The 22,428-nt window shown below is 39.2% G+C and overlaps 1 protein-coding gene across 2 annotated transcripts in view; it reads right to left on the bottom strand.

Annotated features, from left to right (window-relative positions):
- col7a1 (collagen, type VII, alpha 1) overlaps positions 1-22,428 on the bottom strand; it is a 77,359-nt gene that overhangs the window by 10,680 nt on the left and 44,251 nt on the right. The window contains exons 75-111 of one of the 2 annotated variants that reach the window (XM_015037447.1): positions 22,350-22,385; positions 22,228-22,272; positions 22,033-22,131; positions 21,879-21,950; positions 20,321-20,365; positions 19,899-19,934; positions 17,193-17,228; positions 17,060-17,104; positions 16,952-16,984; positions 16,774-16,836; positions 16,602-16,637; positions 16,099-16,179; positions 15,561-15,629; positions 11,738-11,773; positions 11,560-11,619; positions 11,430-11,474; positions 11,311-11,346; positions 10,826-10,861; positions 10,679-10,738; positions 10,448-10,573; positions 10,296-10,367; positions 8,645-8,680; positions 8,486-8,545; positions 8,332-8,376; positions 7,850-7,885; positions 7,636-7,671; positions 7,292-7,348; positions 7,134-7,205; positions 5,544-5,615; positions 4,653-4,688; positions 4,480-4,560; positions 2,975-3,028; positions 2,132-2,185; positions 1,977-2,039; positions 1,836-1,898; positions 1,556-1,672; positions 54-131 (exon numbers count right to left, since the gene is read on the bottom strand). In XM_015037447.1, the coding sequence (XP_014892933.1) occupies positions 54-131; positions 1,556-1,672; positions 1,836-1,898; positions 1,977-2,039; positions 2,132-2,185; positions 2,975-3,028; positions 4,480-4,560; positions 4,653-4,688; positions 5,544-5,615; positions 7,134-7,205; positions 7,292-7,348; positions 7,636-7,671; positions 7,850-7,885; positions 8,332-8,376; positions 8,486-8,545; positions 8,645-8,680; positions 10,296-10,367; positions 10,448-10,573; positions 10,679-10,738; positions 10,826-10,861; positions 11,311-11,346; positions 11,430-11,474; positions 11,560-11,619; positions 11,738-11,773; positions 15,561-15,629; positions 16,099-16,179; positions 16,602-16,637; positions 16,774-16,836; positions 16,952-16,984; positions 17,060-17,104; positions 17,193-17,228; positions 19,899-19,934; positions 20,321-20,365; positions 21,879-21,950; positions 22,033-22,131; positions 22,228-22,272; positions 22,350-22,385 (2,127 nt within the window). Of the gene's footprint in view, positions 1-53; positions 132-1,555; positions 1,673-1,835; positions 1,899-1,976; positions 2,040-2,131; positions 2,186-2,974; positions 3,029-4,479; positions 4,561-4,652; positions 4,689-5,543; positions 5,616-7,133; positions 7,206-7,291; positions 7,349-7,635; positions 7,672-7,849; positions 7,886-8,331; positions 8,377-8,485; positions 8,546-8,644; positions 8,681-10,295; positions 10,368-10,447; positions 10,574-10,678; positions 10,739-10,825; positions 10,862-11,310; positions 11,347-11,429; positions 11,475-11,559; positions 11,620-11,737; positions 11,774-15,560; positions 15,630-16,098; positions 16,180-16,601; positions 16,638-16,773; positions 16,837-16,951; positions 16,985-17,059; positions 17,105-17,192; positions 17,229-19,566; positions 19,603-19,898; positions 19,935-20,320; positions 20,366-21,878; positions 21,951-22,032; positions 22,132-22,227; positions 22,273-22,349; positions 22,386-22,428 lie in introns of both variants that reach the window. The other variant, XM_015037437.1, reaches the window with a different exon arrangement.

Raw genomic sequence — 22,428 nt, 5'->3', positions numbered from 1 at the left:
TATATATTCTGTAAAACAAAACAAACCTCAGCAGTGAGGGACAGAATACTAACCGGCTCTCCTCGCTCGCCGGGGATTCCTGGGATGCCCCGAGGGCCCACCATGGTAGGGCCAATTGGACCTCTCTCCCCCTGATGCAACATAAAAACAGATAAGAGGGAGAGAACAAAAAGCACCGATGAGTTCAACAGAAAACAATGGTCCAGTGTGAGCGTACGAGTGATTAGCAGGTTTTCAGTCAGTGGCTTGTTCAAGGAAACTGGTGCACTGCCAGTAGGGTCAAACACTGACAAAGCACAACGAGGCAAATAAATGCTGCCCTGAGTTATTAATGCTGCTTCCAATAAACACGCATCGGAACACACACTGCATTGCAATTTACTTTTTATTGGGCTATATAGTTGTAGTATTGGGCTATATAGCTGTAGTAGAATGGTCTGGACCAAAAATCACCTACGATAGGGATGTGAACAAAAAAAAAAAGGAAGCTACAAATCAATGGACAAAGCTGGTTGTGTGAGTTTATATATATATATATATATATATATGTGTGTATATATATATATATATATATATATATATATATATATATATATATATATATATATATATACACAAATAAAAAAAAAAGTGCCTTTCTGTTTTTGTCAAAAGAGCCACAACTTTAATGTAGATCACGGATGGATGGTTGTTTCCATGTGACTCTTATTTAAATGAAGTAGAAAGGATTTAGACGAGAGGAAAATAACTGCAGCTTAAGCAGCAAGAGCTAAATAAGTAAACTACAAATCGATCCAGTTTCACCACAGTTATTCAGATCTTTGTATGAATCAGTTGGATACAATCAAGCATTGTCAATACTTTTCGAAGGCACCATATATTTCCTTTGTAAGCCTGTTCAGGTGTTGCCTTTGGTAACATTTTGGACTGGTGGGCCATTTTAGTTCTCAATTATCTATTTTTTTTAATTCTGATTCTCCCCTCCCAATGTCTTCCTGCAGTTTTCCCATTTGCAGCATCAACGTGACTGATGATGTAGAAGTTATAAATGTCTTTAAATCGTTATTTATCACCTTCCGTGTCCCTTTTGCAGGAGTGAAGATCAGTAAAGACAAAAGATATTTTTTTTTCGTCAGTGTAGCAGAAAATAGTGTCTCCATCTGAAAGGTGCGTCCATCACAGGCACCCGATGCGCCCCATCACCAGCTTGCTTTATTAACTTGATGATGAACCAGACAAGCCAGTCACACTGAGAGCCCTTCAAAGTGCCAATCAACTTGAGGCAATAGAAGGCAATCGAAGACGACGAGTGGAAAAGGAAGAGGACAACAAAGACAGGAGGAACACAAAAAGACTGTAATCTTTTTATATCAGTCGTAACATCCTTCCTCCACTCTCAGGCCTATTATTAGATCGTGTCAACTCCAACTTCAGAACCAACGCTATTTTTGGCGCACCAATAGACTTCTGAGATGTGTTTATCCTTTGTCTTTTTCTCCCTATAAATAATTCATGTACTGTAGGTGTAGAATCAGATTAATCCACAGAGAGTCACCTTCTGTCCTTGGAGTCCTTCAGGGCCTTTAGCACCAGCCAGTCCTTGTGGGCCAGTCAAGCCGGGGGGCCCGTCGGCCCCTCTGGGACCAGGAGGACCAGGGATACCAGACGCTCCCTGTTTTAAAAAAAAAAACACAAACGCAGTTCACTGTGGATTTCAGGTTTTGTGACTTCCTGAGAACGGGTGACGCTGCGAGACGCAGTGATGATGGATGAATATGTATAATGAATAAAAATGATTAGATTAGAAGAAGATACTTTAAGATTCGTGTCCTCACCCTTTCACCTTTCTCTCCTTGAGCTCCTTTAGGTCCAGCGGCCCCGTCAAACCCTCTGTCTCCCTACGTCCACACATTAAATGTTTTAGTTTAGACATCTGGATTATTTTTCAGTATTAATGAAAGCATATTGCCTTATACCTTGGGACCAACTAGTCCTTCTTTTCCAGGCGTACCAGGCGCCCCAGCAGGTCCGAAGTCCCCCTGGAAACACGAACAGAGCAAAAATGAGCTGCAGGAAATCCTTATTAAACACCTTTGAATCTTTTTTTTTTATGTGCAGATATCGCTCATACCTGTTCACCTTTCCTTCCTGGTAAGCCTGATCGTCCATGAACGCCTGAATCCCCCTGAACACACAAACACACCGTTTAGTTAAATATGGAAAGATGTCAGACAATTAAAATAACAAACATTTAATTTAAGATCACTGTTACTTTTATGTAGACCTCTAGACAGAAATAGAAAAGGTTTATTATGATAGTGACATTTTTGCAGTTATTATCATCATTGCCGACAGATACAACTAAATTACAATATTATCAAATTCTTAATTTATTAAATCAATTTACTCAAAAAGTGAAAGTTACATATATGAATTTAATTACACACAGTTATACATTTTAAATGTTAATCAAATCTAATAAAAGACCCTTTAAATTTTTAAGTATTGAAAAAAATAAATAAATAAAATGAGGTTTAACATAAATGTTCTGGTATGGCCTAGACTATCATAGCATATCATGTTTTCCAGCTGACAGTCACTGACATCAGCCATTAAAAAATGCCACGCCGCATTGATTCATGCTAACATATCTCTAAGTATTGAGTTCATGGACATACTTTTAAGTTGTTCAACATTATTAAAAATCTTTTTAGACCAATTAAAAAAAATCCTTTATGGATTTCTCTTATTTAATATTTTAATTCTCAGAAAAACAGATTTTTCCTCTAGTCATAACAAATAACAGAAATAAACACCCCCTGTGTTTCTTTATATGTGAGTTAAACGTTTTGAAAAGAAATAATAAAGACGTTCATCTTTGATGATATTTTCATCTATTGAAATGCTCCTGTAAAGGTTCACTCATGTATTATTCTACACATCCGGTTTTCATTTCCCTGTCTTAGGAGCTAACCTTTTCTCCTTTGGGTCCATCAGATCCACAAGCGCCCTTGGGTCCGCGGTCGCCCTGGAAACACAAGAGATCATCACTGACAGACATAAAAGGCATGCAAGACTTTAAGTGCACCACGGCAGCTGAGCAGAGAACCCATCTGGCTGGAGGGTTCTCTTACTGATCACTTAGGTTATTCAGAATGGACTTCCACAAACCACGGACATAAAGCGACGGGGAGCTGGATGAAGTTATTTTATAGGTAATGTGTGTTCAGACACTCAGGACACGATAAAAGCATGATAAGAAATGCAGCCGTCTAAAACCCAAAGAGAAACTTGATTATATTCAGCACGGTTATAAAAAATGCAGACAGATGGTGAAATCCTTTATATTTCCATGGCTCACAGGGCGTTTGTTTTAAAACTACATGGTGAAGTAGTAGTGACACGTCTATGCCTGGTAGTAACAGGCATAGTGCTCTTTGACAGACATTTTCTTCTTCGTCTTTAATAACCAGTAACTCTTACCTAAACTGTAAATGAGACCATGTGCGGTTTATGCCGATGTCTCAGAGGTTAACGCCGCTTTCAAAGCTCACTGTTAAGAGAACTGCAGCATCTTCGAGTCACCCAGTTGCCATGACAACCATTACAAGATTTATGAAAGTCAACTGGGTGTTCGGGGTGTATTGTCTGCAACCAAAACCTCAGGTGAGTTTTGCTTGGACCAAAGAATGAAGATGCGGATGACAATCTCATGCTAACTCGTCAGTATGTAGGACAACATGAGACGCTGTGGGCCGGTTTCTTTCTTCAGAGCAAAAGGCTCTGGGAACTTTTTAGAGGCCAAAGAAAAATCAATAAATCAATATTTCAAGATGTCTGTAGGTTTAAAATAAAATAAATCTAACTTTTTGTACTCCAACAAAAAACAGAAAACGCGTGTCAGTAGATGTCTCTCTCGGGACATCAGAAGTCTGTGACATACGGCCAAATCAGCTTGGAAATTATTCATCGGACACAAAATCAGACTTCTTCCACTGCAATTAATGTTCTTGAGATTGGAGTCTCTACAGGACAATAGCTGTCAGGAAGCTGAAGAGAAGGAAGTAAAAGAGAAGAACCCCGAACAATGGATTCAGGATCTAAAAAAAAAAAAAAAACTGCAAAAAGTCAAGATCAGAGATCCCTCAGAGAAATGATGTTCCAACATTTTGAAATGTTAAAAAGAGAAGAAGAAGCAAAAGAAGGAGAAGTGCTCTGCTACGGGTAAAAATGGGTTGAAAATAATAAACAAAGGGATTCCAATAAATGTGATTTTATTAAAAACAAAACCATTCTAAATTGGGATGACAATGTGACTGCATGAAAGGTTGACACTTGACAACACCTGATTGTTAAAAGGGGATTTAAACTCTGATTAAACCACCTCCAAACCCTTGAAGCAGCCATCACCCACGGCTACTGGAAGTTTGAAACCGCATAATAAGCAAACACTCAATGCAACACAGACAACTACAATACCTTGATTCCTCTCAGTCCACTGACACCAACTTCCCCCTTGTCCCCTTTACGGCCTGCCAGGCCGTCTTTTCCAGGTAAACCCTGGAAGAAAGACGACAAGACAGAGTCCAGCGTGTCTGATCTTAGTGAAATATGCACATACAGAACATGGAGAAGTGGGTGGAAATATGTACCGATTCGCCAGGCACTCCAGGATCGCCTGCCTCTCCCTGCACAGAAACAAAGAAAAAACAAATTTACAATGATAAAATCCAAGGCTTTGCGATTATTACTAAACGCTGTGATGATGATGATACTTATTAATTAACATTATTTATATATATTTTTTTACATTTCTTGTCACACCCTATTTGGAAAAATGGTTGCCAACATGTGCCAGGGCAGGTTTGCTCTACAGAAAGCACATTAGATGTGAGCCTAACTGCAGGATTGACTTTATAAAATACAGACTGCATCCAGCAGGGCACATTAATATAATAACAGCCTGTGTTTCTGTGACCTTCAACTATTTGGTGTGTGTGCATGTTGGTGCTTGTGTCTCTTAATCTTAAAAGCAAGCACATTTGAATACATGGCACTTACAGTCTAATATGCTTGCAAGAACTGCATCCTTCTTGTCCTCAGTTAAAAAAAAAATATATATATATATAACTACTGTCACTGGACATGTGGTGCAGCCCTAAACGCAGTTATGTTTTCAACAATGTCCTTAATTAACTGTTGAAATATTAATATATGTCACTGCTTTAGTAATACGAGTTCCCACAGCTTAGCTGATTTAAAAAAATGCCACTGCAGAAATGTCTGTATCAGTATAAAAACTCAGTTTTTCAAGAGATACTCGTTGATTTTTGCCTTTTCTCTGCATGTTGCCAAAATAAAACTTGTTACTAAATCAAATTCTGAATTCATCTGTGCTTTACTCCTTTGAGTTTTTATTCATTCTGCTCTGATTTCCTTTATTTTTCGTTCAAATCAAGTGTTCTGAAACTGATGGTTTTTATCAGTCTAAACATTTTTCTCAGACAGATTTGGTTTTACTAATTAAAAATGATGTCACTTGCCTTCTGTCCACCGGGGCCTCTGGCCCCTGGGAAACCAGTGGATCCTCGCTCTCCGGGTTCTCCTCTCAGACCCTGATGACAAATATGCTCACATTGATAATGGGCACATTTCAGCATGTAAACTGCACAAATTTTCTTCCTTTTGCCGATGGTTGATCCAAGTTATTTAACTAATTGATACCTGAATAATCCTCATAATTTCTACACACATGCTGTGGAGATGAATGTCATTGTATCCATCACAGAATTTCAAAATTAAGTGGACAAGTTTGAATTTGTCTGGGATTTTCTTTAATCTATACATAGCCACATTGATAAATATAAGCTAAAATATATACACACCTCCCCAAACGTTTTCACTAAATGTCCCTCAGCAAATTCCACCTGAACAGCGTGTATTTTCCAGCCGTCAGCAAGTTTCTGGATATTCTACCACCCTTCTTATCAGAAGGGGAGAGATAATCGAAATTGGTTGGTGTTCTGGGACATACCTGGCTTTTTAAGAAGACTACCTTTTTTCAACAGGGTTGATGAGGTCAGAGTTTTGGGACGGTTTTCCCAGATGTCTGGCTTTTCCAATTCAAAAACAAATTTTACATCTCCATCCAATTGCAACACCCAACTTTGTCCCGTTTCAATTAAATGACCTTGTCAAGTGAAAAGAAAATGGATGTTCAAATGTTCAGAAATATCCAGGAACCTCCAAAGCTCTGCCACAAACAGAAACCTGCTGCAACACCCGTCCCTGTTTACAGTGACACAGATTTCACATACTGAGGGAGCTGACAGAGCAGGATGCCCGGTCCCACAATAAAAACCTTAAAGCTTCACTTAAATTTGCAGCTGCCCACATGGACAAACCAGCTACATTTGTGGCTTGGTAATATTTGCTCTCTCTGCCTTGCAAACGTTCTCTAAATCTATCAGGTTAAGAAAACGCCAGAATCCTAAAATTAATCTCTTCTCCACTAATCCTAGTGGCTTATGTCTTCCCATTTTAGTAATTTTGGAGAAAACTCCAGTTTTTTTCTTATATCAGTGTTGTTCCATATTTTCTCCGGTTATTTATGACTTTCTTTGTTGCTATAGTACTTCAGAGATCTTACCCTTCTCCATAGTGACCTAATTGTACAACAAGATCATTTTGATCCTTTGTAAAGATCTAAAAATTAGGGTTTTGGTTTAAATAAACAAGAAAAAAAAAACAAAATCTGGTTTCTATGCAACCTGTACATTTAAGGAAGTATGTATATATTTGCACCCTCGTGTCTAATTAAAAAAATCCACATTAAATTCAAGCTTGTGAACCTAATTCTTTCTTGTTTTTTTTTTAACATGTATTTTGTTTCGTAATCGTTCTCACACGTAGTCCAAACACGCGATTAAAGAAATTAAACTATCGATTTCCTCCATCAGTGTGTGCAAACCTTTCACCAGAGCCGTATGCTCCATGTTGATGACATTACATTGCACACATTGTGAGCAAATTAAAAAACTCTGTAACGCTGACAGAGTTGTGAATCAGAGCGACCATCTTCAAACTGCTCATATTAAACACCAAACAATCGATTCCCCTCCACTTAAATTTACCTGCTCTCCGGATGGACCCTCTTGACCTTTCGTTCCTTTTTCTCCTTGAGCGCCTTTGACTCCTCTGTCACCCTGAGTTAAACAACAGCAAAATCCGGCGCTTATTGTCTCTGAATGAATATTCGCTTAGAACAATGTGCCACTGGACGTCCGCTGACCGTTTCTCCTTTGTTGCCCTTTTCTCCAGGTGGTCCTCCCACCAGCACCGTGTCCCCCTGTGAGCGACAGGACAGGCTGTGAAAGTGCTGTTTCGTCCCCCACAGAGGAAAAATAATAGTGTTTATCCTCGTTCATTTTCTCGCACTCTGTGATTGTTTCACATTTCGGCTCATCAGTATTCTGCAGATTCATTACATTCACCCAACTTGATGCGAGAGAAAGAGCTCCATCAAATCAGGCGCTGCTATTGTTTCCCAATGATTTCAAATGCATAAATAAAACAAATACTCTTTGCGAGAGAGTGAATGGCAGCAGCGCTCGCTGCACATTAAAATGCACAAACCTTATCTCCTTTCTCACCCGGGAGTCCGCCGTCTCCCTGTATAAAAAAATTTAAAAAAAAGAAGAAGAAGAAAAAACACAGATTAGGTGAAACGATTTATTGGTGTCTGTAAATTTAGTTCACTGTTTTACACGAAGATAAAACTCAAGATGAAGAAGATGGACTACCTGAGGATAAGTGAAAATGGGAAAAGAAATGAATAAAAGAAAATCACCTTTTCTCCTCGAAGACCTCTAATCCCTGGTGGGCCCTGATTGTTGGAAAAACACAAACACACGTTATGTTTCCATGTAAAGATGACTACTGTATGTCTGCTTCTGCCACTAAGAAATTATTTCTGTTCTCGTTCAACAATAAATGACCGGAAATTAAGGGAAGACGCAACATTGTGAGCCCTTAGAGCATGTGGCTGTTGTGATTTCCTTCTTCCCTAAAAATCGCAAACACTGAGAGAGTAAAAGACACAGTGAATGATATGTTTACAGTCCAGAAAACATTTTGTGTCCTTGTGAGAAAGGCTCTTCATCTGTATAATCATTAGACAGATGCTTCTTTGCTTCCATTATGCCTCCAAACAAGACCGTTTCATGCTTTCAGAAAGGAGAACGAGAGTGCTGAAAGCATTTCAGAAAACACCCGGGTGGTCCGCATTATGCTCCCGAGTGCCACACGAAAACAGAAACTTCTGATATTTACCGATGGTCCTCTGTCCCCGTCCAAGCCGGCTCGGCCCTCCTCCCCCTGAGACACAAAAGGCAAACAAGGCAGAGTTAGTTTTCCATCACCCAAATGTAAATTTACTCTTCAGTGCAAACACACACTGTTACAGTCCCCATAACTGGCTTCTTACTCTGGGTCCTGAATCTCCTCTCTCTCCTCTGGGACCGGGAACTCCAACACCGATTTCCCCCTGGAACCAGAAGACACACAGTTATACCTTTAATAAGCTCGATTGGCATTCCTGTAGTAAGACAGAGGTAGCGTGCTTGTGAGCGGCAAAAAAAATTACCTTGTCACCTTTGACTCCATTAGTACCAGCAGAGCCCTAGAAATGAAATATATATATTATTGTATTACACCTGGAATTGAATTGGATACATTGTAACTACTTTTACATCTGGCAATATGGTTAAATTGCGACGAGTTTATCAGATTTGTAATAATTTAATTTGGACTGAATAAGAATCTGTGTGGTTATATATGAATTGGCCCTATTTGCCTTGTTAAATTCCTCGAGGATAGATTTGTTGGTGCTATAAGATGAACTGAAATAAACTGAGCTAAATAGAAAATATATATTCACCTTATCAATTTAACGGAAGACATTTTAGGAAAAACTCTGCACAGAGTGCTGTCCATACAATCACAATGAAAACTATCAGAACAAGTAACAAGACAGTAAGTCTACAATGAATCCCAGGAGCTCATAAATAAAAAAACAAAACAACAACAAAAACAACACTATTAGTGACACCACAAATCAAACGTCAGTGTATCAGGCTCAGCCAGAGCAGGAACCTGAGACACAAGCGTTTCCAGAGGTGTTATAAATAGTTCAGTCACATTGGCAGAGACGATTCCAGAGCTTACGGGCTGCGACTAAAAACAGCCATGTCAAATCTATTTCATAACTGGCAACTAGGAATTTGTAGAAAATAATTGGTTTTGATGGTCCCACGGGTCTGGTATGTGCACGAGTGATAAAAGTTCTCTAAAATAACGTGGCGCTGTGAATTCTTAAACAGGAACCAGTAGCAGGAAGCTAAAACCAGGATTCTGTTGTACTGCAGTAGCTCTGCTAAGAAGGCCAGATTTTTAAAGGTTTGAAGACAACAAAGTAAAACCAAAGTTATCTGATCAGAGGAGATGCCAGGAGGTTAATCGTACTCTCATCACCATCCGACACTGTTGAATTTCCAAATAGAAGAAGTTATAAGCTGCATTTACTAGCATGAAGGAAGTTATTCTTCATCTGAGATAATATGTGTATTTTTAGTCATAAAGACTAAACTGAAGTAGGACTGGGCCTGCATCACAGGGAAACATGTAGTTATAATAACAATAATGCTGCTGTGACTGCAATTGATCCACTTTTCGATTTACTGTCCAACACTAAGCAGATCTATTTGCTACAATAGAAAAAATATCATTTAATGACCAGCAAACCAGTGAAAGGAATGTTGTTTTCCAGAGTTAACAGATGTAATGAAAATATGTTGGGGCCTAAAATAAAGCCTTGGGGCCTTCCAAAGGAGAACAGCGACACTGAGGACAAGAGCATGTAAAAAAATAAAAATTAAAAATAAAATAAAAAATCAACAAAAAATTAGTTTTACCTCAGTTTTAAAGCTGCAGTACATAACTTTTGGAAAAATATGTTTTTTACAATTGTCACTGTGTCCTGACGGTATGAGACAGATCATTTGTGAAAAACAAAATCAGGCTCCTCTGCATCCTCTCTGTTGACCTACTGCCATCTGCAGAAATACAGGTCGGAAACAACCAATCAGAGCCAGGAGGAGGGTCTTATCGCTGTCAGTCACACTCATGTAGGCTACAATTAGATTGGCAGATGCAGGCAAAACAGATCCCCACTTCCTGGTTTAAAACTTTCAGACGCTCATCACAAAAGAGTTCTGCAACGTTAAAAATGAACTCACTGGCTGCCCTGCAGGCCCAGAAGGACCAGGAGGTCCAGGGTTTCCTGCACGGCCAGCAAATCCCTGGAGGCCCTGAAGAGAGAAGCATAACTGTTCCAAACTTTTCCCAAAGCACGGCACAGATAAACAAAATATGGCAACTGTCCACAAACCCTTTCTCCTGGGGGTCCAGGAGGCCCTGGTTGTCCATTTTCTCCTCTTACACCAGGCAGTCCGGGATCTCCAGCCTTCCCTTGGGGGCCCGGTGGGCCAGCTGGACCAGGAAGCCCCGGATCACCCTAAAATATGGTGACTGTTTTTTATGCTGTGGCACATCCGGTCAGTTGCACTGACACTGCCTATTGTAGAGATAAACTCTTAGATCTTCCTCAGCCGTAACGCACCTTTAAACCCTGAGGCCCGACTCGACCGAGTGGACCTGGCTGACCAAGGCCCTTCTCTCCCTGCAACACAGATTTTTGTTGTTACTTTCACTGACAAAGTGCTTTGAATTCAGATGAAATAATTAAAATGCATAGTAAAAGATGAACCTTATCTCCTTTAGGCCCTGGTGATCCCGGTGCTCCCTGCAAAAACATAAACAAGATCACGTTGTAGAGTTTTAAATAAAACAAGACAGCAAGAAAAACAGCAATAGACAATAAAACAGAGGTTTAGTAAACGATGACACTTTGACCTTAAAGTTAAACTGTCCTTTCATTGTCTCTTATATGTAGTTAGTTCATTTTTTTTTATATTTGTAGTTTCTTGCAACTCCTCCGCAACGGTTTTCTTCTTTCATAAAGTCGAGATTTGTGGAGTGCATGACTCACAGTTATCAACTGATTCTCCAAACAGTGCAAAGATAATTTCTCAGTGGGCAATATTTCTGAATAAATGTTCTTTTCGCATCTTGGAATAAATGAACCAAGATGTGATGTTTATCATTTTCGTTGTTCACTCTGATTCATGACAAAAACTGAAGATGAAACTCAAAATTGAAATCATGAACAAGCAGTAAAGGCTGATTACTTACATCCTCTCCTTGCTCTCCTTGCTCACCAGCCACTCCCTTACATGATGACAGGTAACACATTGTAAAAAAAAAAATGTTATGAGAGAAAACACACTGCTCTGTTCTGTAACTACACTCACACTCTCTCCTTTGATGCCAGCAGGGCCTTTGTCTCCCTTGTTGCCCTAAAGCACAGAAGTTCACAAAGAGAGACGCTTGAAGCTTGTTTTGTGTTTTTGACTGAGAGCGAGCTCGTTTGGTCATGCTCACCTTCTCTCCAGGTAGGCCTCGCTCTCCAGTCGTACCGGGCAGCGTCACACCCGGAGGACCCTGCAGCAGACAGAATCAGCAGTCAGCTGCAGTGAGCTACTGTTCTTATTTCTAATGAAAAAAAACAAAAAAAAACAGCTTATTTGCACCTTTCATGCCGACATAAACAGTGACTCACCCTGTCTCCTTTTGGACCAGCAGGTCCAGCCACAGCCTGGAGGAGGGAGGGAAGAAAAATACAGAAAATGACTATGATTTCTTTTTACAGGAAAAAAAAAAAACAACAAAAAAAACACCTGCTATTGTTATGATAAGTTAATGCATAACAAAATGCTCTGCCATTAAAAGCTTCAACACTCATCAATATCCTCTCTGGCTCCTTGTTATTTTCAAGGATATCCAATAAACGCAATCTCAGCCTTGCTCAGAGTCTAAGGTGTTGGGAATTGACATTTTCTGGTTGTGTATGTAAGTCACTGTTCTTAGCAGCATTATATTCAATGGTTTAAAAAAAATCTACCTACAAATAAGCCCAAAACTATTCATACCCCTGGCAGGTACAGATTCAAATGAAAGAAACGTCTCTCAAAGATGATTAAAAAAAAAAAAAACTGATGGCATGTTGCTTCACTGTCTTTGGCTCCAGTTCTTTAAAGTTTGTGGACCTCTTTCCCCCCTATCCTAATCTTTAGCATTATCTCAAATGTTTTTTGTGGCTTTGGTTAGGCCGCAGCAAACATCAATAAGACCAATATTTGGCTAATTATAATCCAGAGAAACTCATTCTGGCTTATAAATGATGGAGTACTTATAAGATGAGCATCTAGTTCATATATTCAGGAATTAGAAAAAAACTTAGAATCCAGAGAAAGCTTATCTGGAGAAACTACCCATTACATTAGATCAACATTATCAGAACAAGGATCCAGAGAAACTTCAAATAGTTTATAGATGACAAACTGCTTATTCTTAAATGTGAAGTTATAATTTTTTTTTATTTTCATTTGTCTTCTTTTGCTCTTTCCTTTGGCTTGTTGTTTTGTTGTATTTCCTTCTAATTCATGTAAAGCACTTTGATTTGCCTTCTTGCTGAAAATGTGCTGAATAAATAAAGTTACCTTACCTTACTTAACACCTTCATTAAGAAGGTACATGTTGATTAAATTAATATTGAACACTTTATATATATATATTTCTGTGTGTGTGTGTGTGCGTGTCCAGTGTAGGTACTTAGAGTGTTTTCTCAACAAGGCTCTCAAGGTCTGGTACATCCTGGCTTTAAATATCTCATGCTCTTCTGGTGAGGAAAGCTCTAAGAAAAAATGCTGGCTATCCTTCCACAGCCACGTTCTGTTTCAGCGAGAGATGTTCTTTCAGAGCCACACTTTGGATTTGGTCACAATTCACAGTTTAATAAAATGTTATTGATGCCAAAAGCTCTGGTTTGTTTTCTTGGTTTTAGGATGAGGCTGAAAAAATATGAGGACAATTTAAAAGTGTCTGAAAACTGCCAAAGATGTCAACAACAGAAGTTTACATGTTATACAAAAAATAAAAAAAAATAAATAAATAAATATTCGCTTTGGTTAGAGCCAAGAGCTTTTCTCTGGGAGAAATATATATATATATATATATATATATATATATATATATATATATATCAGTTGAGAAATTTCCATTTCTTTGGACAAAGTTTTTATCTCATCTTATCAGTTAATTACGTGTTTATACGAGTATATCTGAGGGATGATCGTAGCAGCAGGTAGATGTGGAGCAGATGCTGCCTGGTCATTTATCAAACTGCTGAACTCGCTGACAGCATCACCGTTGCTCTGTCCAAGGTGCTGAACCTGAGGCTGTTAACAATGGGGGAGCTCGTCGAGACACATGTCACCACAACTCATGTCAATATTATGAACAGCAGGACATCTGTTGAATGGTGGGGCTGCTCACAAAACACAAAACTTGCATGAGTGAGTGTGAGTGTGTGTTTTCTGGAAACATTGTAAAGCAACTAAGATAAGAACCAGCAGCTCCAGGTCAGATTAGGTTATATGACCACATTCCATTCTATTTTATTCTACATATTTATTTATTTATCATCAAAAAACCTAAAAACAGGATTTTATTAAAAAAGAAACACAATATATTTTACTCTGTCAACCTTTGAGAACCAGATTTAAACAGAGATGTACATACAAAAAAAGAAAACTACAATAAATGCATTCAGGACAAAAACAATTACCATATATGTTAAAATATGAAAAGCAGTACATGTTTTCAGCTTATTCTGCGCAGCTGTGTTTTGCATTGATTTAGACGCTGCATTCAGTGCAACTTCGATGCTTTCAACATTTCCAACAACTTAATGAAGCTGTAACCCAAACCGTGTATGAATAAAATATGTGCTCTAGAGCCGAAATGTTAGCTTGGAGTTTCATCTTGCAGTTGTGATGAATTTACATCCAATCTTAAATTCTTACATGTTTACTGGACGGTGCACCACTGTGTGCCTCTGGAAACACTGCAGTCATGTGTTTGCATCCAAATGCAATGCACCAGGCCAAAATGTTTGACTTTTTGTTTCAAACAAAGGAGTGTCGGTGTTGGAGGACGTGTTAAAAGACGTCACAGAAGGCTGCAGTTTAATCGATGGTTATAGGACGCCATAGAGAATATTGACGGCGATGCCTACTGATGCCACTTAAACCATTAAGTCCGGCAGAGATCACAGGAGAGAGCACACAGCTTATGATGATGTGATGAATAAACAATCCAAGTGACCTTCTCTGTCACTTTGAGACTCAACAAGGCAAATTTGTCTCAGTGAAGATCCTCACTGGCAGAACTTGCACGTTTTTTTGTCAAGTCAAAACCGGTCGCGTTTGCAAATGTCTGCAGTCGTTAGAGCAGAAACTGCAGGCGGGCGGAGACCTACCAGTGTCAGCAGCGGGATGGTTCCTCTTTGGAACCATTAACAGTGACAAATTACACTTTAGGAGCTCTATGATGGCTTCATCATAGAGCCATCCTGTTGTAACCGAGTGCATTAAAGAGGCTGGCTATTCGTATTGATGCAGAAAACACAGACCTTCAGGGCTTTGTGTTGCATTATAGATTATGTTGTTTTATTCAGCCAATGACATGGACTGTGTAGAGGAAATATTGTATGCGATTATGGCCAGGACTTGCACCACAGAGCACCGACATGTTGCTGTAATGATGCCTTAGGGAGCCACTTACATGATTTTCTGTTTGTACACCTCAGCATAGTGCCCAAATCAAATAATTATTTATTACAGTATAAACCCATGTTAACATGTTGCTGTTAAAGTGCTGTGGCATTGACAGCAGTCAGCTAACATAGTCTGCAGTGTAGCTTAACTAACTGATAAATATATAGTGCATACAAGCTTTCATACCTTGGATATTCTTGACATTGTGTCCTTTTTACAAGCACAAATTGCAATGTATGCTATTGATATTTAATGTGATAACGTATAACCATCAAGTGGAAGTAGAGTGAAACATGTATTTAATTGTTTAAGTACAAATATTTTCAATTTGAAGTGGATTCATATTTAGTCCACTTAGTCATTACCTTGTAAAAATCATTATTTTTTGCTGAATAAGTTCACGTTGGCAGCCTCACATTTATGCTATAGTGTAGCAACACTACTACTTCATCAAGGTCTAAATGCTTGCATCACGGTTGGAGGTGATTCACAGCTTGGAAGAGAAGATGGAGATTTCAGGCATTTACATCAATTTAAACACCAAAGCAGCACATGCTCAGCAGGAGCCATAAGCTTTGTGTCCCACATGGGAAAGCGGTCAATCTAACAGCCAAATTAAAACAAACTATTAAATAAATAAATAACAATCTGAGCACATGTGTTTTTGTTTTTGCCAAAAAAAACCAAGACAAACTTAGGTCGAAACAAAGTGACAGAATAATTGTCGTTTTCAGTGTCAGCCCAGTGGACAGACAAGAAGCTCACCTTCCCAGGAGGACCACTGTCTCCCTGTTCCCCCTTGAAGCCAGCCAGCCCTGGAGGTCCTGCAATACCCTGAGGAACAAAGTGTCCATGTTAACACTGAGGATGAGTCGACAAAAGCAAACAAGGAGGACGACGCTGCTGCACAACATGAACTGCTGGTGAATTCAGGCAGTTTCTGATCGACATGTGGTGCCCTGTTGAAAACCGTGGTCTGCGTGAGTCTAAATGTAAGGAAATTAAGCATATTTTGGTTTAACAGGACCTGTTAAACCATTGAATTAATCTGGGATTTAAATTTCAAAGTCTCAGTGGCTGACTACCTGGCTTAGAATGACACGAAACTCCACATGCGACATTAGGGGTGGCCAATCAAAGTGTTGAAGGGCCAGCACATAGTCTAGATGTTTCTGTTGGTCCAACAAAGCTGAATTACCTTCTAAGTGTACCATTAAGTTCTGCAAGAAGTCTGAACTCTTCACTTGACTCGTGTGCTGAACCAGGAGAATATTTAAAACACACACACACAGGTATAAAGTACCTGCTTTCCAGGTAACCCAGGCAGTCCTTCTTTACCAGGAACCCCGTCTCTTCCAGGAACACCAGGCTTCCCCGCTTCACCCTGACGAACAGGCCACATCATGGTGCATTTCATATTTGTTATAAATACATGTGTAGTTACAAAACATCTCCACTCAATTCTACTTATTGCATGTGCATATGTGCACCCAAACAGCATGGCTGATCAAACCAAATATGAAAGGAGAACGGTAGAACTAACATTGACCTAAAATCTTAAGGTTCTGCTCCATAGGCTTATTTTTAAGCTGCCAAACAAACAAACAAATGAAAAAAAGAAAAAAAATGGCACTGAAGCTGCTATTTATCAATCAGGTCTTGTTACAGATGTTTTGGCATCGACTTTAATCACCTTCCTGTTTTCACTACAAGAGAAAAAAATGCCTCAGGGGCAAAACATTTCTTCCATTTCCCATTTTCCTCTCATTGCTCCACGGTGCAGTCAGAACAGAATTAAATACTCACCACCTGGCCTGGTAGTCCTGGGGGGCCCTGCGGACCCTGTAGGGAGAAATAAACACATTGCTTTAACGGAATATAATCTATGTTACACAGCAAGGGGTTTTCAATGAGGAAATGTGAAGGTGGGTTTTCCCCGAAGGGAAGCTGGCTTTTTTTTTTTTTTAACAACACATACGACAGCTCCTGGTGGCCCCGGTGGTCCAGGCAGACCTGTGCTCCCTTGAGCACCGGGAGGACCCTACAGAGAGGAAGACTAAACTCAAACACTGCACATCTCTTCCACAACTTCAGTGTTTGGACTGCTGTGACATTGAATCTGAGGATGAAGAAATATTTAGGCTCAGCCGTCTCACCTGGAAACCGACGCCTGCTTCTCCTTGATTACCCTGCGGGAAGGAAATGTGTTTTTTAGTTTCAGGACTTTGTAAATGACGAAATGCTGGAAAATACTGTGAAGCTACCTTTACACCTGGCGGACCTGGGTTGCCAGCAGGACCCATGGGTCCCTATTAGAAGAAGAAGAAGGAAATCGAGCTTTGAACTGTGGCAAGCGATTATCGATTAAAACACATTTTACTGCGTGTTCATGCTTACAGTTGGTCCCCTCATGCCAGGCTCTCCCGGGTTTCCCTGTGAGAAAATGTTTCATATTTAATGTTAAAACCATAAGACAGCAGTGTCAGGTGCAGGCACACGCGCCACATGCTAAGGAACATTCTGACATTTAGGAAATTGTTTTGGCTATTTCGCTGAAAGTTGAAGAGGAAAAGAAAAAAATGAGTAGATAATTTCTCTAAGCTCCAGTACGCCACGGAGCCTTATTGAACCTATTTCATTTATAAAATTACTAAATGACACATTTCCAGATGTTCAGCTGCCGAGCAGTGCTGAAACTCTAAACACATTCCTCATGGAGTTCAGGGCCTTAATCTTACTACAACAGACTGATTTAAACATGCACCATGAAAAGCGCTTCCAGCTAAAATCACATGAATTACTCGAGGACACAGTTAAAGGATCAAACTCTGGTTTGTGCTCAATAAAAGCCACCAAACGACTCAGCACTCATTACTGACATACTCAACTTTTCTACATATTGATGGGCTAAAAGAAAAACTGATCTTGAATCGATGCAAATGATTTATTTATTTTTTGTGCCCTTCCTGTCATTTCGGTTAATTTGCAATCGGGACAATAGGAGCCAATAATAACCCAATGGCATCAGTCCAAATGTGGATACCTGTGTCCCTGGTAAATATGTGAGAAAAGCCTATTTAATTTTTATGTGGTGGAATAATCTCCTACTGTGAAAAATAAAATCCATACTTTGTTTTCAGTAGGTTTACTTAGTGAGGAAAACCACAAGAAATCTGAGTTAAAATAAAAATTAAAAATAAAAAATAAAAAACTGCTGATAAAATGACAGCAAATCGTGCTCTCATTTGCTCTCTTGTCTGGAACAGGATACGTGTTTTTTTTATTTAGAAAATATTTCTATTTCTGAGGACCAGCTGACTATGAAAGAGGAGTCTGCTGAATCATCATTTATGTTGATTTTGGTCACATGTACCTGAGAGACGCAAAAGTGACTCATTTTCATTTTACTGACATTGGCAACCAGACTTTTATCTAGAATCTCCTGGTTTCTTCAAAGAGGTCATGATTCAATGCACTGAAGTCTTCAACTGCATTTGAAGGAGCACCAGGCATCCAGCATCGTAGATTTTCCACCCTATTTATCACTGGCTATGAGGAACTTTTGTAGTTTTTTTTTTTTTTTTTTACATAACCAGAAAAAACAGTGTTGTGACATCCTGAACAGAGTCTGTTTTTTCTGGCGTCACTCCCAAACAACTGGATTGTGTATAGATTGTGTCTAATAGTGTTTATCGCAACTAGGGGGACTCCAAAGTATTGCTCTTTACTGGAGTTCTCCAGCAGTGAACTTCGGCTAGTTTTTCCCCGACTATCTTGCTCTATAACGTTTCATTTAGTGGCTCATTAAAATATCTCTTTGTTTTTATGTTAAGTCTGTTAAGACTCTTAGCTCGTAAAAAAAGCCATTTCTAAACAAATCCCCAACATTGTCCTGAGAGCAGCTCAAACAGAGATACGATTTTACAGCAGCTCTGCTTGTTATTTACATCCTGTCAATAGATCACAGCGACCTTTTCTTCAAACTTTCAGCAAAAGAGCAAAAAAAAGAGTTTGACCTTTTCCCAAAATGTAGAACTATCCAGAATACAACATTTATATACATTGAAATAAAACTGCACACACTACATTGTACACAGAAACGGACAATAATGAGTCTCCAACAAATAATGTCATACATTTACAAACAATTTGACATCAACATTTGACAAGGAGACACAAAGACACAAATTAAAAACACGTACAAAACATACAAAAGGCAAACAAGAGACACAATGACAAAATCAGAACTGTGCAGGGATAATAAGACAGACAGCAGGCACAGCTGCACATGCACGAAATGCAACAGTAAGTCAGAATGGTTCGGAGCAACTCCACCTCGAGACAGACAGACACAGTCACCGACACACAGCGCCGTACACAGGATCCTGATGGAGGCTCTTAAAATGTTTTGAGTCAAACTTCAAATATTACCTCCTGAGTTCAACACAAGTGCCTTTGGGGACGTTTCACGAGGAACCAATCAGGGTCTGACTCTTATCCAGGCTGCCAGAATATGGCTTAAAATTCATACGAATTAAGATTAAAGCAGCTCAGTTTGCCTAGGAGTTACATTACAGTGCCGGCATCGTGATGATAGGTTGTTCTTCCATTTGTTGTCGCTTTTCAGGCTCCTTGCTGTTTAATCTACAGCCCTCAGGCATATCAGTGACTTTGGTCCATACCCACTTGTGTCTGGTGGCACAGTGACACATCCCACCCTCCCTCCCTCCTGCAGAGCTTAAAGCATGCCAGCCAGCAGCAGAAAACCTACCGGTCTGCCTAGAACTCCTGGGAACCCAGGAAAGCCCTGGAGAGGAGGAAAGACAAAGAACAAAAAAAAAGGAAATGACAGGAGGGGCATGGGGAGACAGTTTGGTGGAGGAAGGTGTTGAAAAAATAAGACAGACAGAAAAGAAAATGAACAGAGACAGGAGAGACGGTTAGAGAGTTGGGTGTTAGGTGCACAGCTGCAACGGGATCAATGAAGCATTGGCGCAAGGGAGGGGGAAAAACAGAGCTCCGTTTGACTTGAGCTTGCAGCCAACCCAGTAGTTTTAGTCTGCAGGTCAGGTCTAAAAGCAGACTGGCTAATGGGTTACTCACTGGTTGGCCTCGAGGACCAGGAGCTCCCGTAGAGCCCTGCTCCAACATGTCGAGAAGGAAAATACAAATTGAGAGGAAGTGCTTAATGTCTGCAGCTCTCCTCCATTTTATTCACATCCAAAACAAGCAATCATGAAAAAGTGAGTTTGACTTTTAGTTTTGAGCATAAAAAACATCTTTAGAGTTAAAAAAAAAGAAAAAGCTGAATTGACATTATGTGGACTATATTTTCAAAAAAATGTGTGTGCTTCTGATTAAATGACACTGTAAAATACCAAAAATGAAGCTGTCGTAACATATGTTGACTTCTATGAACAAAAATAATACTTACCAGTTCACAGTTTGAATCCCCATGCTAATACATCAAGCTACAAGTAATATCATTTCAGAATCGTTAAATTCAGAACTGCACATCCACTTACTGGTTTCCCATCCTGTCCAGGTTTTCCAGGGTCCCCTGGGGCACCCTGGAATTACACACCACTTATTGATAAAATTGTGAAAACAGTACCTTATGTTCACACAGTGCTAAAATATACACAGCAAATATACATTTATGTGTGAAATGAAAGATTATCCTCTTTTGTGAAATAAGTTAAGCAATTTTCTGCCTTTTTTAATGTGAACAATCTCCACATTTTGTTAACATGTATGACTTTGCAACATGTATGCAAAATGCAATCAACCCTGACCAGGGATGGAGATAAATGTGCCACTTAAAATAAAGCTTAGATTTACCTGAAATAGAAAAAAAAGAAGAAAAAAGCATCTTATCCTTTTTTATGACGATTTTATGTGTCGATAACGTTTCTAAAATAGCTGATTTTTTTTATGTAGCGTTCTAAATTGCTTTTGATTAGTTCAAAGTGACAACGAATGTTATTTACAACTTGTTACTTGCATACAACCTAATGGCATTTTATCACCAAGATGTATGTAAAAGAATGTCAATATAAACAAGCACTTTTATGTCCACACTTAGAATGTTTCAAGATAAAAGACAAATAATGATTTTGTTCATTAGAGGGAAAAATGACCCAATCAATCTAATTCCTGTGAAAAAGCAACTGGCCCATCAACATAATATTTGGTTGTGGCATAAATGGCAGCAACGACCACCATAAAATACTTGTGATCACTGGAAATAGGTATTTTACATTTCTGCAGAATCAATTTAATTCGGATATACCGAAGAGTTTCTAAGCCTGTCTGAGGCCGGGCCACATAATCACAATAATATTTATATTATATATTTTGACTAGGCTTCATCATCATTGAGCTCGGTTCTCATCCGTTCTTGAATTTCTTAAGATTGCAGCATGATGTGTTGCTTCTCGTCATATTGTGAGACAGTTGAGTCTTAAGCGATTTCCTAATTCCGCATTTTAACAATCAGGTAACAATGTGGCAAGTGAAACTGAAAGGACATGTGGATAATCAGGAACTTTGTGATCTAATAAGCTGGTAATTGTTATTTCAAACAAGGCCAGGATGGTCTGAATGGATTTTAATATTAAAAAAAGGAATCATCATTTAAAATATTTTATTTCATAAATATGTTAGAAACGAAGAAATCAATAATATGGCTAATACTTTTTCAGAGAATGTGAAGCTTACTGAACATCAATTAATAGTTTGGAAAAATTAATGAGCGCATTTCCAAAAGTTTACAATAACCAAATGTGACAAATGATATAAGTGAGGTTTTGTTAGTTTTCAAATATGATGTTCTCTTTCCTCTGTCCCAAACGCTGAACTGGTCCACCCAGCTAAAACTCTTATGAACAGAGCAGCTCTTTAGCGCTGCTAAAGCTCATGCTAGCTGAGCTTTAGCACTTTCCCAAGGCTAACTTAAAACATGATCATATTATCTTTACATCTACCTCTCAGTAGAACCAGACTTATTCATCATTTCACCCAAACGGTATTTCTTTTTTCATTACGCTTGTATACTGTAACCTAAACCAAGAGTTATCTCACCATTGAACCTTCGCGTCCTTTATCTCCAGGATCTCCTCTGTCTCCTTTATCACCTCTAGGTCCCACAAAACCCTGTGATATATTTAACACACAATAACTCCACAAAACAGAGCATGAGGTGCTGATATGGGATTTTATATTCTTCGTATCTTACTTTCTCTCCTTTGGGTCCTAATGGTCCTGCAGCACCAGGCTCTCCCTTCACTCCAGGAAGGCCTCGAAGCCCAGGAGTACCAGCCAAAATCGAATCTCCCTGCAAGATATATTGGCACTTTTAAAATCAATTTTTCTTCAACGCTTCTACAAAAACAAAAAAAAACAAAAAAGCTCTCAGGTAGAGGGACTTAACCTTTTGACCTGGAGGCCCAGCTGGTCCTGTTAATCCAATTAAGCCCTGAAAAATGGAGGCAATTATCAGCTGACAGTAAAAACCGTAAAAGCTAACTACATGTGTCTGACATAATTACTCACAGCTTCGCCTTTGTCACCTTTCTCCCCTCGCTCTCCCTGAAACACAGACACACATGATCTCACTGTGCATGCCCAGTCA

Source organism: Poecilia latipinna, unplaced genomic scaffold (genome assembly GCF_001443285.1).
Source record: "Poecilia latipinna isolate Pla-1442-1.1 unplaced genomic scaffold, P_latipinna-1.0 Scaffold24, whole genome shotgun sequence".
Classification (NCBI taxonomy): Eukaryota; Metazoa; Chordata; class Actinopteri; order Cyprinodontiformes; family Poeciliidae; genus Poecilia; species Poecilia latipinna.
Note: the sequence above shows the minus strand (reverse complement) of the source record. Positions and strands in the feature narration are given on the sequence as shown.